Source organism: Stegodyphus dumicola, chromosome 2 (genome assembly GCF_044657685.1).
Source record: "Stegodyphus dumicola isolate Sdum_Otavi_A_Nest chromosome 2, ASM4465768v1".
Classification (NCBI taxonomy): Eukaryota; Metazoa; Arthropoda; class Arachnida; order Araneae; family Eresidae; genus Stegodyphus; species Stegodyphus dumicola.
In genome coordinates this window covers 37937415-37954674 of record NC_140769.1, presented here as the reverse complement: position 1 = coordinate 37954674, position 17260 = coordinate 37937415, and the positions used below count along the sequence as shown (strand labels likewise).

The following is a 17260-nucleotide window of genomic DNA, read 5'->3' as shown; positions in this document are numbered from 1 at the left end:
TAAAAGGCTGACTGCATTCTCTTCTGAAACTACGAAATTCCGCCCTGGTTGAGAACCCCTGGTATAGTGCACGTACAGTAACGAGAACGTCCAAAATACGCAGCAAACCGAAAGTCCTCTTAAATGATTGTTGGTTAAAGAAGATGGATAGGAGACTCTAAGACCGCTCTGCGGGATGTTCTCCATCAAAGTTGGATTGAGCGGTAACAGTCAGCAAGGCCTGGCAATACGTATTGTACCTTTGCCGAATTCACAGATGCTGGTCTTGTTTCAACCTGTATCTGTTTATTGCATGACGTTAATGTACACTGCGAAAAAAAAAAAAAAAAAAAGAAAATCTGAAAGGTCTCAAATTTTAAATTACGTCCAAAGGGGCTTTTTTTTAACATTTCGTGTGTTACATTTATTTATTAAATATCAAGTTCTTCGCACTTAAACCATAAAATTCAGTTCAACAGCAATGTCGCAAAATAATTTTAAATTGAGCATATCTTTAGAATTTTCGATGCACAGTCTCACGCGCTGGACATAAAAATGTTTTTTCCTGTACAATGTTGCCATCGCTCGCTTTGAAATCCTTGAGTTTGTTAATCAAAAATTCGTTAAAGTTTTACAAAATATGAAATCGATAATAAAACAAATTCCAACTTCAAATTTGGGCTTTCAGATGACCATATTCCCAGTGAATTACATCATTCAAAATTGGATAGCTCTGAGTACCGTTGTTTTATTCACAAGAGAATCATACATACATTTATGCAGATTCTTCATTGTTTAATTTCTTTAAATTTTGGTGGCAACAGTTTGAAAAGTCAAACGGACATTTATAGTGAATGAACGCAAAATCACAAAACGAAAACAATAGTCCTTCAGGAACAAAGCCCCTTTGGACAAAAAAAAAAAAAAAAAAAAAAAATGGGGCAGTTCTATATCTTTCGTTCTACTGGGCCGTTCGACAAAATTCAAATTGCGTTTTTCATGTCTCGTAAGCGCGACTTAGGATATGTATTAGATTTATATATAGCATTGTTCTAAAATAGGTATTTCGAGACAAAATGACTTTTTCTGAAATGACGTGCCACTTTTTTTCCATATTTCGATTCTACTACTCAAATTATGCCTATATTGAATTTTATAAAATTTGGTGAATTTTATAAAATTTTTGAATTTAAGGAGAAATTCAAAAATTTATCTTGCGTATTTTTTTCACTGTGCACCCAGAATAATTCACGTGGCGAACTTCTGAGTGTATAGCAACCTATTTTCCTTTCCTTTTTTTCATTGTACAGGAACGGAAAAAGTCATCGTTCATTACTTTCAAATAATTTTAACGAAGGGCGTAAAAAAAATTTGGTGTTATTATCCCATACAACAAATATGTCAAATTTCAAAACGCTCCAATATGTAAATTCAATTATATCTTAGAAAATAAATAAAAACTCTAATTTTTTGTAGGTATGCTTAGAAATATATCTACTTTAAGATGGTGGTAAAAATTTTATAGGTCATAGTTCAAAATTTATTTCGAAAAATTTATAAAAATTATTTAAAAACAAAAATTTTTAAAAAATCATAAAAAATGGGTGAATTTTGTTTAGAATGAACTTAAATTTCGAAATGTGGAAGGAAGAATAAAAAAAGTTTAATAAAAAAAAAAGAGATATTAATAAATATATAAAAAATTCAGTTAACACTAAGGAGGTATAATTTCGAGAGCTAATTTTTTAAAAAGTACTCGTGAGATTTTTACAAAACTTGACGTTTTGTGATAATTTGAGCTGTAAAAGCGAAATATGGGAAAAAATTTCCTTGTCACTTCAGAGCTTGAAACTCAAATCGCGCCTATGACCAGAACATTTGCATTTTTGATGCTATTGCGAAAGGAAGAGAGCATAGCGAAACAGCCTTCAAGCAGCACAGAAGTTGAAGCTAAGGTGCGTATTTATTCAATATGGCATAATTAATTAATTATGCAAATTTTAATTATGCCAATTAAAGAAAAGGTTCAAGGTTTAACACTTTTAAGAGAAATGTTTTGTTTTATGTTAAAAAGATTTCAGTTCTCAGAGTTCACGTTGCAAATTAACTAAGTCATCAGCGTTACGAAAGTTCTGTGCCATAGATTAATCTAGAAATGGCGCAGCCCAGAAATGTTATTATTATTTTTTTTAGAATAGAGAGAAGAAATACTGAAACTAAAAATGAGGAACTGCGAGATTATTACTAAATTAAATTATAAAGCTGATTTACATACTTTTATCCCTCTCTCTCTCTAGAGAGAGAGAAAATTAAGGAAGTTTTTTACAACAAAATTATCCCAAATATTACTTCCGTGTGCAAGATGTAAAATATGAAATAAAACTGCTACTTTAATATAGCAATAGTCCCTTCATTTTAGTTTGACTACTTCTCCTTCCTGTTAAAACTACTAACTTTTTATACTATATGAATGTACAGTGGATCATCTCAAAATTTATCAGCACCGTGCCATCTTGTGTAACGGGTAGGAAACCCCAAACTACAGATATTGTTTAAATGAAAATTAATTGGATTGAGTGGTCAACAGATTAAAAGGAAATTAGTAAGAAAATTTATTTTTAACTTAAGAGTTATTTATATAAATCTAATACATTTTAATTTTCTTTTAATTTAATTTTTCAGAAAGAAACATATCTATGCACAGCCTTTAAAATGCCGAGAAATGCTTCTCAGTACATAGGTAAGAAATATTTTAGTCATATCAGCATACACACTACATAATAATATATTTTAAATTACGTTAATAACCGATTTTTTTATTCTATCTAACACGCGTTTAAATGTCTGAATTTTTCTTAAACATTTTTCCATTTTCCATTTCATGAACATTTTTCCAATGTAGTTTTATGACAAAAACTTCATTAAAAATGGTTGAGATTTCACTATTTAATGTACTTCGTTTTACAGAATTAGCTTCTTGTTCATGCGTAGAAATTTATCTTTTGGTAATTATTATAAGAAATCAGCTCTGCATCAGCTGCTTAAGCATTATTCTATACGATTTAATGTGGTTTTATCTACAGTTTCCTTCTTTGCCCATTAACAAATGAAACTTGAATGCATTAAGTTTCTCCAGTTCTACAAACAGCTCAAACTAATTTTATAAAGCTTCATTTCCAGTGACATAAAGATCGGGGTCCTCTGGTGTGTGAGATACATATGATTAGAAACATGCTGATCCATGATGGCTTGAAAATTAATCCGTAGTGGAACGAATTATTAAATAAGCGTTTCTTCAAAATTGACTTAGCTGCGAATTCTTCAGAAGTTCCCACTTTCCAAATCATTCCAGAAGATTTAATTTGGTCGGACCTCTTGCTACCCACATGCTTAAAGCATACAATTTTGTAATCTAGTTTGGATTGCAAACATTTACTTGTTCTCTCGCGTGGTCTGACATTTGTTTCTCGTATATTTCTATCTGATTTACACATTTGCAGTACACATTCTTGACAAATAGCAGTTTTACCTGCCAGCTCGTCAAAGTCATGTACCCTCAGAGGCTGAATTTTATTATCTTGTCGGATCTGTACCTTGGCAGTCTCGGCCGCGGAAATCAAAAAATACACAAACTCGGTTCCTGATGACGGAAGTGGTAGTCTTTACTGTTCTGGAAGGTAGGTGGCTTCGGCCAATTCTTTGCTTCGGCTCTCCGAGTAGGCTGGCGTGGTGCGTTGTTCCCTGCGAGCCCAACGACCCTGCCTGTTTCCTTCAATGGATGCAGTATTGGTGACCTCAAGCTAGTTATCTTGCTTATTAAGAACCTCTCTAGGGCCACATAAGCAATTTTATAAACTTTGTCCATATGAGATACAATATCCATTAATCAAATGAATTAGTCAGAAATGCCATATCGTTAAATAACTTTTCTTTACTATTTCCCGGAGCGAATATTTAGGTTCTGCTTGTGTGTTGTAATATTGTGAAAACAAACATTGTGAAAATTAAAGTTTTTAATACGATTTACATCGTAGCGTTTGGACTACATTTGACTGTTATAGTAAAATTAAATAAATAAAGGAATATTGGTTTCCGTAAATTTAAAAACTAAATTCCAGTTAACTTACATATAATCGGTGAGATCATCAGTAAACTTCGCTAAATAATTAATAAATTAATGTCTTATTAATATTTCGTTTGAGACATTATTGGTTGTATGACGCATAATTTATGTAAAAAGACAGCAGTGTAAAAAGTATTTCCTAGAGTCTGTTGCTGATCGTGTTGTACATGCGAATATAAATATTCAATCGAGGTATTTTCATGAAAAATGTCAGGGTGCCGTTTAAGAAACAGTCAGCAATGTTAGCGTCAATAATTTGCTAGAGTATTTAGACACACTGTTATATCTTAAAAATACACGTTCGAGTATTAGTGAGTCTGAATGTTTCACTTGAAAATTAGAATCCCTCAACCGTAAGTTGGATATCCTTAACCGTAATTTAGTTCATCGTGATACAGGGAGAAAAAAAGCATTAATACACAAATAGAATTTTTAAACAATTTAAAATTTTATGAATGATTTTTTATTTAAATATGCTGATTCATATTTAAATGAAGGAAATCATTACACACACACACACACACACATATATATATATATATATATAGCGCAATAAAAGTAGAAACAAACATCCAAATATTACAAAATCCAAATATGCTATTATGTTAGTTTTTTCTCATTCCTTTACAAAATGACGCTAACGGTCATATTTTTTCGATACTGAGCAACTATGAAATTAAGTTAACGTCTGATGATTGTGGAGGTGTTTCCAGGATATATGGTATACTAAATAACAGCTATTTCTTCATGTTTCGAAATTTATGTTCGAGATCATTGTCTCGTTGACTGTAAAAATTGAATGAAAAACATATGAGCGCATTCTTTTAAATCGATTTTTAAATTGTTTAGATAACCATGTTGATTCAAAAACACCATCAGTTGCTTTAAATTTTTCAGCACTGCTTCAGCCTTGTATTCCCACACTTGTATTTCCACCATTGTGTTTTAGCATTCTTTGTGTATTTTACCTCTGTGTGGCTTCGCTAGCTTTCCTTCGCGCTTTACTACGCCCATCTGATTGCCAAACTTTAAATTTTCTTTCATCCGAAAAACTTCTTTAGTGTTGAATCTTTGAAGTCCAAAACACCCGATACAGCCTTTCATTCAAACAACCACAACCACCCGAAACGGCCGAGACTGCGATGTTGTTGTCGTCCCTTCCCCTAAGATATGCAGTAGCAGGGGCAGTTTCCCCAAATGCATTCTATCAGCTTATTGCAGACAGCTTGCTCTAAAAGGCTAATGGAAACTTCTTTGTTAGGAAGTAGAAAGGATGTCATTTGAAATCTGCACACCACAAAATTTCAACGTTCTATGGCTAATCGTTTTTGAGTTATGGGAGATACATACCTCGTACGTACAAACGTCACCAAACAAATCCATTTTAAATCCATTTTACAATCCACTTTGCAAAAAAGAGTCTTGTATTCTGTGCTTAAGTATAGACATCAGGCAAAACACATCGTCTAAATGGATTCGAAACGTCCAAATTGGATATTTCCTTTGAGATATGATACCCGAAATTTCTCGCGATTACATAATTCGTACAAAGAAGTAAAAAATGTGCTTACAAGAAGTTCATGAAACTATTTAAGTGCATGAATATTTTTCTTTACAATTTTAAGTCTTTTTGGTATTTTAACAAATAATGTTACGTTAATTTATCATGTTAAGAAAAAGCATCTGTAAATTTTTCCCCCCTGTTATTTTGATGTATACTATAAGAAAGTTAGCTTGTGACAAATTTCCAGCTAATTTACTTAAGCTTATTAGCGTTGAGTTCATTAGCTGGAAATTTGTATATATGTTGTATGTTTTTTTTTTTTTTTTTTTTTTTTTTTCCCGTCGCTATATTTATGTTCTAGCCCACATTCTGCCTTAATTCAGAAGGGCTGCACTAATCCTCATTAAAAGTGTTTTAAAAAGTAAAGGCTGACAGGTTGAATAAAGGCTTAACTGGTAGACCATTCAAAGTGTTGATGTATCTTCTACGGTTATAATTAATAAAATCTTAAAATTCACATTTTTTTTCTTTAGAGGTTGATTGTCTTTTGCATCAAATGAGGTAAAGTTATGTTTGGTTGTTTTTTGCATAAAAGGAGGTAACGTTATGTTTGGTTTTATTTCTATGCACTCAAAACAATTTATTTCAAATTATGACAGGGTGCTGTAACATTTTTACTGCTTATGCTTTGAAATAATTAGTGTAAGAAAAAAAGCTGATGACTCTTCTTTTGCTTTTAAATTTGCCAAGAAAATAATGTTATCTCTTTCTCTAAATTATTTAAATTAAATAACTGTATGTATATTAATATTGCGTTCTTTTGAATTTACATACATTAAAGTAAGGCTGAGCAGGGTAAAAAAAAGGAAGGTCACGGGCTCAGACGCTGCATTAAATCCTTTTTGCAGAATGACTTGGCAACTAGAATGGTTCTTTTCTTTTGTCTATACAACTGGCATTTAGCAAACGTTCCTTCTAGATATTTACCTCACTATGTACCATAAATCAAATGTCTCTACCCTCTAAAGCACCTGGATTGTCCGTGAATGTTGCGTGGTCTTCACAAATATACGCTATTAGAATTAAGACCTTGAAAAATAAGAATTATTGCAGTTAATATTTCATAAAATGTTTATTTATCTGGAATATCAGTGTTGTTAGGTATCATATTTTGCATTAACTTTGTTTTTCAATAATAATGCAATAATTGTTTTCAAAATTTTGAAAGAGAAATTGCCTTAGTTTCATTATGGGGGAGAGGGGCAGTAGAAATCTTGGAAATGAGTAATTAGTAACTAAAAGAATGCTTGAAAAGATTAATAGAATTTAGGTGTCGTACAAAGTAGTGAAGTGAGCTTTTAAATTTTAAAACAGATTTTACAGCGAACAAGAATAATAAATTATGAATACATATTTGTTTACATTTTAATAAGCAGACTCTATTTATGTTAAACATAAAAATTAATTATGAATTGAACATTTGTTCTACAGATGCAAACCTACTTCAAAAACTGTTTCTTAACCCAAAGAAGCAAAGAATTTAAGCATAGAATTTCAACAAAAATGTACTCATGAGAGTTGTTTGGGATTGAAAAATGAGCACATTGTTCAGATATTTAGAAACATAAAGTATTTTTCTAATTTGTTCTACACCCATTTGTGGTATCAATATGATATTCGACATAATAAACTAAAGAACACACTAAAATAAATTTTACTTGGAACCAGAGGTATGTAGACTATATATACAGTGAATATGTAAGGTATGAAAAACTATATATTTTTGCTTACATTATAGAAACTGTAACAAACATTTGTTAATATATGATGATATCAGCCAAAAATATTACCCTTTATTTATATTTAAGAAGTTAATAAGCTACATTAGATTTGACTGTATTAGTTCCTATATTTAATAATTTTAAATTTTTGCATTAATTTAAGCGAATAAGTATGTAAAAGCTTATATATGCTTATTAATAAAATTAATACTCATGTTCTGTTCTCTCTGCGTTCCTCATTATAAAGTGAATTGAGCTAAGTTATAATCTGTTACTTTAAAATAGGCACTTCAAGGTTATTTCTTTCCCCACCCAAAAACCACAACTGATGACCACGGCAACGACTGCTGTGGAAAATAGGTTGAATCCTCTAATTCCCTCTGTACGGTGAGCATGACATAAGTTACGATCGTAAAGGAGAAGAGTATCGGCACGACCTTGAGGTGCCTATTTTTATGTTTCTAAAGACTTTGTCTATGTTTAACTTCGTAGAAACCTAATTGAACTATAAAGCGATTTACGGGAGTCCAATTGTGTAAATGAAAAATCCAGAGACGTGTTAAACTTACCCTTTATTATCTCAAACTAAGAACACAGATGGCCTCTTTCTCGGGCTTACGGAAAAGCCTCCACTTGGGCTTTAACTCAAGATAATAAAATAAGAAATTAATGCTAAGCTAAACAGAACTTAGCCAAAGTTGTACAAAATTATCTGCAGTTGGCCCTGAATTAAATTAACCGGCGAATATCAGCAGGTACGTACAATACGGCCGAGCGTAGGTAACTTTAAACAACGACGTAGCCTGACGGAAAACACGTACCACTAAGGACTCTTAAGCACTTCTGCTGAAGTCAGTGAAACCTATTTCTATCTTTTTTACATGCAACGCAATACTAAAAACTTATTCTGGTAGGGAGTAGTAAGTGGAAAACGAGAATAAACCGTAAAGCATGTTTAAAAATGAAAATAACGGTTAGAAACTTATAATAACCTCTACACTATAATAGCTTTTGACAGTAAAATTGATAAACGAGGTGGACAGTTTTACTCACAAGATATGAACCTCTGTCTATGTCTTATGATCTACGTTTTTTGTATTTATTTAACTATTTTTTAGTAGAATTAGTAATTAAAATTGTTTTACATTCCTGTGCAATGCAGCACGAGACTTATTTGAAGAGAAAGCTAAAGCGGAAAAATTAAAATACAGGAGCATGCGCATTTAACATTTTAATAAATAGATATATCGCAATTGTACTCTTTTTCTATCCAAAAAATTGAGAAAATACCAGAATATTCTCGTGCATGAATAAAAAGGCTTATAAAAGCCGAGGGAAAACATCCCTCGGCTTTGACTGTAGCGAATTCGCGGTGAGATCGGATTAGCTTTCTTTGCTTTTAATTGTGTTATTTAAAACGTTTTAGTAGTTTAGAATATAACTATTGTGAGATATTGTGATATTATACAAATATATCCTAGGAAATTTCAGCATTTTGTTTTATTTATTGTGATAAGAATAAATTTTATTCACTTTTCATCGGACTTGTGTGTTCAATTTATCACGAACCCATACGCGCGCAACAATATTTTACATTTTTGTGCAGTGCAATTATAAAATTGTAATAATCACCAGATTGAGCTGTATTACGATTATTATGTTTATATATTGAAAACTACCAATTTAGCTCATCATAACAGCGATATCGCATGGCAATTTCAACATCAAAATATGCCGCAAACACACAGTACATAATGTTCTACATAGTGTTCCACAGTACATACGTAATGTTCAAAGGTCGGCGTTACTGCAACTAGTGTAGTGGATAAGGCATTTCTAGTATAGTCTGGTGTTTCTGTTTCATCGCAAGAACAATACAGCATAGTATTTACTATTGTACTCCACTAAAGTTGAAATTAATTGAAATAATAATTACGATCGATGTTATTTTATTTATATTTCAGGATAAAAACCGTGCTCTTAACAGATGCTTATTTTCAAATCTGTGTGTGTAAAGTTGTGTAAATCTGTGTAAGTCGAATATAAAAATAATTGTTTGAGTTATTTTAAATGATTTAAATATTTTAAATAATTTTTATTATTTAAATTATTATTAATTTAAATTATTTTACGGGGAAGTGAAAGGGATGTTAAGAGGGCGAAATTTAAGAAGATTATTGTTATTAAAATTGAAATTAGTATATTCTTAATCGAAAAGAGATTCTCGTCCTTCTTCTTCTTTTCTTTTCGAAATGACTTATGGATATCAAAGTTATGATATTATCAGTGAGAAACTAAACGATCTCAGCCAAAAAGTGAAATATATTTACTTCGAATGATAAAACTGAAGGCTTTATTAAAAAGATAAGTATTGGGAAGAATAGGATGGAAATTGATTCATTCAAAATGCTTTGAATTATCGATAATTTTAAAGCAGAAAAATATTTTATATTGACACCATATATATTTTAATTTGACATTTTTATGGCTTCCTTGTACAGCCTAATTAATTACGCACATTTTTTACTGCACTTCATTTAAACTCATTTCCTCCAGTTTCATTAGAAATATATTTCTCATTCAATCAATTCAGATCTCACTTCGCAGCAAGGAAAAAATACAAAAACATCTCAAACCATCGTCATTAAAAATTATAATATACAAAAAAGTGATACTAAAAAAATAGTTCAAATGAGTTCGAGAGGGGTCAGAATGGATATATTAGCTGAAATGTGATACCCGTAATGTTTCACGATTACAATACTTCTTTTTACTCCATGCAAAGAAATAAAAAGAATTCTAAAACTTTAATTGCAAAAATTATTATAAATTGCTTAAAAACCATAGAGAAATAATTTTACAAATGCTTTACAAAGAATTTCAATTTCAAAAATCGTTTTGATTGACATTAATGAGATTAATAACCCACATATAATTAATTACACCTAAGAACAACACCTAAGAAGAACTTTTAGAGCTATCAAATGACTTAAAAACCTGAGTTTTCGCAAAATTCCTAGATTGAATTCTAGATCGGGGTATAACTGAATTTGTTACAAATTTGAAACGCCATTAAATGTTCTTTAGCAGTTCAGCACCACGTAGTAACAAGAAACGACTTTTCCAGTTTCAACATTTATTAAATACAAATAATGTTCAACATTAAAAATTCTTTATACTCAGCAGTGTCAAATATTGTACCAAAATTTAGTTTCAAGTTACATAGAAAAAAAAATGCATATCTGGCTTATTAAAACTTTAAACATGATTTTCTTTCATTAATTTTTATACTAAATCCTAACATTGCTTCTTTTAATGCGTATATTATTTACCAAATAAGTAAATAAATTACTTAGGAGAAAATATTTATTTTATGTATGGGATCGCGAAATTGTCTCGATGATAGAATTTTGAATAATGATACTGAATGTTGTCATGAACAGTTAAGAGCTGTTGTTGAGAAATCTGATCTATTTCTAAATGCACTGAAATACTTTATGTCCTCTATGTTTTCCCACAGTGGAATTCGAACCAAATGCATCTATGCACACAGCACATCATATGATGATCTTTGGCTGTGACCTGCCTGGACAGATTCAGGCGGATAACTCCAGGCTGGTATGGGATTGTGGACAGATGGGAGGTCAGCGTTCTGGTTACCTGCGAGGACCAGCCTGTTCCAGTGGGTTCCAGGTCATCTACGCCTGGGCTAAAGATGCACCACCTCTTGAGCTACCCAACGGTAAGAGGTTTTATGCAATTTAGCTATGGAAATAGAAAATGACAGAAGAGAATATTATTGTTTGTTTTCTCCACTTCCGTGTGATTTTTAAAATCTTGAAAGAAATGTACGTATATATGTAATGTTATGTTATGAGGGGGCCACCTAATATTTACCCCAAGTAAGTAGGTATTAGCCCCACGCACTAACTAAAAAACTAACAACATTCTGGCATCATTCCTTGAGTCGTGATGGAAATTGTGACTCCAGTGAGCACTACAAGTACTACTACAGGCGGCGGCAATCAACAGTACTTCTACTTTTCAGCGTTAAATTAGCTCAAGTAAAAGGGATTAAATTACATGATAGACATTGCGATATACATAGTCGTGCAGGTGCATATTTCAAGATTTTATCTATTGTAGTGGGTACAGGCAACAAGTTTCAGGACATTATATATTGCGTTAGAAACAGGCGTGATATTCCCACGTTACAAGTCATTTTTGTAAACATGATCTGTTTACTATCAGAATTAATTAAGAACTATAAAATTCTTTACAAAGCTTACATTTAAGTATTGTTGTAAACTTGTGCCGAAACAGCTCAATTTTTACGATTCATTATGTGCTGTAACGTACGATTTTGTGTTAATTGATTTTCAGAAATTACATTATTGTCTCACAGTACATTTCTCTCGCAGTACATTCTCTAAGAATTTCCTGCGCTAAAGATGATCTATTATTTGTGTTCGAGAGTGCCTGCATTGCCGAGAGACAATCTGTATAGATGTAAGTCCTTGGAAAATGATGATGTGTGCTTACGTTGACTGCCTGCAAAATCGCGAACATTTCCGACTGAAAAACGCTATTCTCTTTGTCAAGTTGGAACTTTAAGTCTTTTGTGTCATGGTCAATGGTCACTGAGATATATTTTTATAGTACATCCTTTTCTGTTGACAGAAACATCAATGTAGATCTTTGGATATAATGCTTGGTATCTATTCTGCCTTATGCATAGTGTGGTATTATTTCGGCTAGCTGGGTGTCTTTCATATGGATGGGGCGGGGAGGTATAGGAGCTGGCAGCTACTATCTCATTTTTAATTTTGCAGCCTTTTCTTAGCTAAAGAACTGAAGCCTTTGCATGTTCCTGCTCCGCAACTAAAAATAGGGGGATGCTGCTGGTGAGCTGAAACAGTGCAGCATTTAAGGTTGTTCTGTAAACTAGGGAATAATTTAAAAGAAAGGGCCTTTGGATGGATTGGAGTTGCTTTTGTTTTCTCACCGTCATTTTTGACGCCCATATCGCTGCACTATAACGTGCTATCTTTTCTATAATGTTATACAACAGCTTTTGTATTTGGGGGTTTAAGCCCCATCCGGCACCTTGCAGTCGTTTCAGGTTGTTAGCTATACTGGAGGTTTTCTGCTTAATTTGCTGTAGGTGCTGAATGAAGTTAAGTTTATTATCTATTGTAATCCCAAGATATCTTAAGGATTTGACTATTTTGATTTTGTTGTTGTCAGTGTGGAATTTCGGTATTCTGGTTATTTTTTTAGAAGGCTTATGAAATATAATGGCTTGAGATTTTTCCTGTGATATTGTTAGTTTTTGGTGCTTGCAAAGTTCGTTGTATTTTTCCACAGTAGTATTAACATTGGCCTCCAGTACTTGTCTAGAGTTTCCACTGATTACAAAGGCTGCATCATCAGCAAATGCTATGCACTTTGTGTGGTCTGGCCATTGATGTTGTACTATTTTGTTAAATGCTAAATTCCATAAATCAGCACTAAGACAAGAACCTTGTGGACAGCCTCTTTTTTGGTTTCTCTCGATGGTTCTGCTGTTGGTTATTATTATGCTCTTTCTATTGGAAAAATAGTTCTGGAATACTTTAAATAGGTTCTTCGGTCATTTGATTTCTTTAAGTGTGCCTGATACCTCAGGCCACCAGAGTGAGTCGAAGGCCTTTCTGAGGTCTAGGCATAGTAGAGCAGAATGTATATTTTGGGCTTTGTTGTTACAAATTTGGATTATTATTTCGTTGATTGCATGTATTCTGCTTCTGTTGGGTTGGAATCCAAATTGCAAGTTACTGATGCTATTTGATTTTCTCAAATGGTGCCTGAGCCGATTCGCAAGGGCTCTTTCAAAAACTTTTCCCAGCGCTGGGAGAAGGCTTATTGGCCTATATGAGCTCGGATTGGACGCATCTTGACCTTTCTTGTTGAACAGAATTATCTATCCTATCTTGAAGCAGGAGGGAAAAATACCATATTGTAGGCATTTGTTTATTAGTACCGGGATAAGAGAAGGGAAGTGTTTGCATATTATTTTTATTATTACGTTATCTATCCCGTCTGGACATGGAGCTTTTTTCTTTGGTATATTTTTAATAATATTATTAATTTCGAATTTTGTGAAGGGAGCGTCATCCTGTGTGCAAGGAGGTTGCGTATTTTCTCTTCACGATCTTTGTGCTGTTGTATCACCTTCTGCATCGTCCTTTAGGAATACGGCGTCCATAATGTTTTCTATTGAAGTTGTAGTAGCATCCTCTGACCCTGAGGTATGTAAAACTGAATGAGGGATTATTATTTCTGAAGGTTTGAAAACTTTGTTTGCGCAGATTTTGTAAATCGGACCATAGGGGGTCTTTGCTGTTTGATATGTATTTTTTCCAGCAGTTTATTTTTGATCATCGAATTTCCTTTTTATAGAAAGCTCTCTGTTTGGCGAAAATTATGTACGCTGCAGTTCTATTTGCTTCTGTTTGTGCTTGTTTCATTTTTCTCTTTAAAGCTCTGGTTTTATTGCGTTCAGATCGAAGTGAGGTTGTCCACCATTTAACTTTCTTGATATCACTAGGATTTTTAATGTCAAAGGATTTTTCACAGTGGGCTTGAATTGATTTGGTAAGTTTCGTGGTTAAGTCATCTAACTAAACTTCATTAGTGGAATTTTGAGTTCGCTTATTATTAAAGTAACTTTCGTGGAGATTGAATTTACAAATCTTTTGATCCTGTTATTTGTGGTTTTGAAGCGCTTTGTTGTTATTGCTACAGTCTGCGTGACAAATTCATATAATGTTAATTTGTGGTCTGAAATTACTTCATCCTGCATTACCGTCCAGTTCAAGATCCGGTGGGCCAGAGCCTTATTTGCAAGCGTTGGGTCAGGCCACCTTTTTCCAGAACTTGTTTCGAATGTCGGTGGGGGCAGAACTTTCATTTATTAATGCTAGATTGTAACTATTAATAACCGAGAGTAACCCCATATTTGGTTATGGGCATTAAAATCTCCTCCAATGATGCGAAGAGGGAACCGGGGAATCTATTGAAGATGTTACCTAGTTGGTTGAGGTTTGTAGATAGTTCCTTTGCTGGAGAATTATAGAAGGAGGTGATGAGCAGTTCTTCCTTTGCAGTGTTTAAGGCTATTGTTACTAAATCTTTAGAGGCAAATATTGTTGATGGGGACCAATTCTTGTTGTAGCATATGATAGCTGTTCTTATTTGATTTTCTTTTGCGTCTTGGTGTTGGATTAAATTCCAGCTTGAAGGAATAAGGCTCTTGAACGAGCACTATATCATAATGGTGTTCTGCCAAGAAAAGTTCGAGTTTTGCAGATGATGCTTCGACTCTGCAAATTAATTTGGAGAATCTTAATTTTAGGTGCATTGTTTCGCTTTATTAGTGTGGTTGAAGGGAGAGGAGTCACTGCTTTGCTGACTCGCTACTTTTTGCTTCCATAGTTTGATGTACCGTAGTCCGTTCTTTCCTTGATCTTTTCTATTTCACGACGGTACATCGAGCAGGTCAAAGCGAATGCAGCATGATTTATATTGAAATCGCTGTCATTCACATTATTGAAAAGTTTGCAGTTAATGCAAGTTGGCATCTCTACTCTGCAATTCTTAATATCATGCTGTCTCCCACAGAAGGAACAGTACTGTCTGTGTGGGCAGTCTTGTGCAGAGTGGTTGAAGTATTGACATGTAAAGCACCTTCTAACGCCAAAATATTCAGTGATTTGGTGCTCTCTCCAACCACTGAAGATTTGTTTTCTTTCCATCATTAACTTGAATGTTAATGGGGAGCATCCTTTTATCGCATTATTCCGTTTATCGTTTAATTTGAATATTACTTTGTCATTGTTTGTTATGGGAAAGTTTGCTGTTATAATATTGGGCATTTCCTCTGCGGTTGTCCCGTGAGGGATGTTACTAAATGCGCACTTTGATGTTCTTCTCTGGGGAGTTTTCGCATTAAATGTTTCGTGGATGTCTTGAATTTTGTCTAGAGACTCATGAAGTTTTTTTACTTCTTCCTCGTTTTCGCAGGAAACTGCTATTCCTCCCCGTTGAATTTTGGTGATTGCTTTAATCTTAATACCAAGACTCAAAATTGGGGATATCTTCTTGAATGTTTACATTGGAGCTGTTGTTTTTTGGTGTAATTAGAAGTGCTGGTCTTCTATGACGTTTGTAGCCAATGCTCATCATGGCAATTTGAGCATACGTAGGCGATTGCTCTGTATGGGTAACGTTGGCGTGCATTTTTTGCTGGGAATCAGTGTGGCTGCAGCCAACCTCTTTCGTCTTTTTTGGGTTACTAAGCCCGCAGCAGTGAAATTTGTGATAATCGTCTTTTTGGGAATTACTGGGCCTTGGCTGGTAGTCCATTGGAACTCCTATTGACAAGTTCTTCATTACTTCTATCTGCGCATAAATTTCCTCAAAAAGATCTTTTGGAAAAGGGGGCTTATTTTTTTCCCTTGTGTTTAGGAGACCTACGCACTTTTCAAATATGGAATTGACAAACTCTTCTTTGTCTTTTAAAGAGCAGTCAACGTTGCTATCAATGTAATGGCTTGGAGGGGCGGAGTGCAAATTATTTGTCGATGTTGATTCAGCTTTACATCTTCTGGGGATGTTTCAAGGACGTCAACTGAGTATACAGATTTTGCTCTGGTACAACTCATATTTGGTCGAAGTTATATGCTCGTAAGAAATTAACACAATAACACTATCAAAAGTGCTATTTTGAGATTGAAAGTGATAAGTTGCACTGAAAAATGGTCACAACAATATTTTTATTAACACGAAATATGGTGCGCAATACTATTTCAATAGTCAAAGAATACAAATTAATCCTTTACAAATGAGTGAAGATCCACGGAAAAGAAAGAAACAGTAATATGAATGGAACAGTTTTAGCATAAAAATAATTTTATTAAAATGTTTTGCCTGAAGTAATTATTGAAATGCTTAGGATTTACATTTACTGGAAATTGAAATATAATGATATATAGTGTGTCTCAAAAAACATTAAAATTTGAGTTCATTTAGAAATTCATCCCACATTATATATACAATGCATCCAACATTATATATACACTGCGGAAAAAAAAGGGGGAGACATTTCTATATCTCCCGTTCTACTGGGCCGATTGACGAAATTCAACTTGCGTTTTTCATGTCTCGAAAGCGCGACTCTTAAGATATGTATTAATTTATACATAGCATCGTTCTAATATACACATTTTGACGCAAAATCGGACTTTTTCTGAAACGACATGGCAAGTTTTTTTTTTCCATATTTCGATTCTACGACTCAAATTATGGCAAACTGCCAAGTTTTGTAAATATCGTACGAGTAGTTTTTAAAAAATTAGTTCTCAAAATTTAGCTTCTTAATGTTAATTGAGTTTGTTATATATTTATTAATCTCTCTCTTTTTTTTTTATTAAACTTACTTGATTCCTTCTTCCAGAATTCGAAATTAGGTTTAATCCAAATATAATTCGCATATTTTTTATGATTTATTTTTTAAATTTGTATTTTTAAATATTTTTTATAAATTTTTCGAAAACATTTTTCTACTATAACCTATAAAATTTTTAGCATCATCTTAAAGTAGATGTATTTCTAGGCACACCTGCAAAATATTAGAGTTCTTTATTCAGAATTTTCTAACATATACGTGAATTTACATACTGGCGGGTTTTGAAATTTGGCATATTTGTTATATGCGATAATAATGCCAAATGTGGTTTGTTAAATTTGTTTGAAAGCATGAACGATGACTTTTTTCCCCTCTCCTATACAATGAAAAAAGGGGAAAGAAAAATAGGTTGATTTAAATTAAGT

At 33.0% G+C, this 17260-nt stretch overlaps 1 protein-coding gene across 3 annotated transcripts in view; it reads left to right on the top strand.

Moving 5' to 3' along the window:
• Positions 1-17260, top strand: part of LOC118185580 (peptidylglycine alpha-hydroxylating monooxygenase-like) — a 70445-nt gene that overhangs the window by 11935 nt on the left and 41250 nt on the right. For 2 of the 3 annotated variants that reach the window (XM_035355459.2, XM_035355458.2), the window contains exons 2-3: positions 2662-2719; positions 10908-11129. In XM_035355459.2, the coding sequence (XP_035211350.1) occupies positions 2662-2719; positions 10908-11129 (280 nt within the window). The remainder of the gene's footprint in view (positions 1-2661; positions 2720-10907; positions 11130-17260) is intronic. The other variant, XM_035355462.2, reaches the window with a different exon arrangement.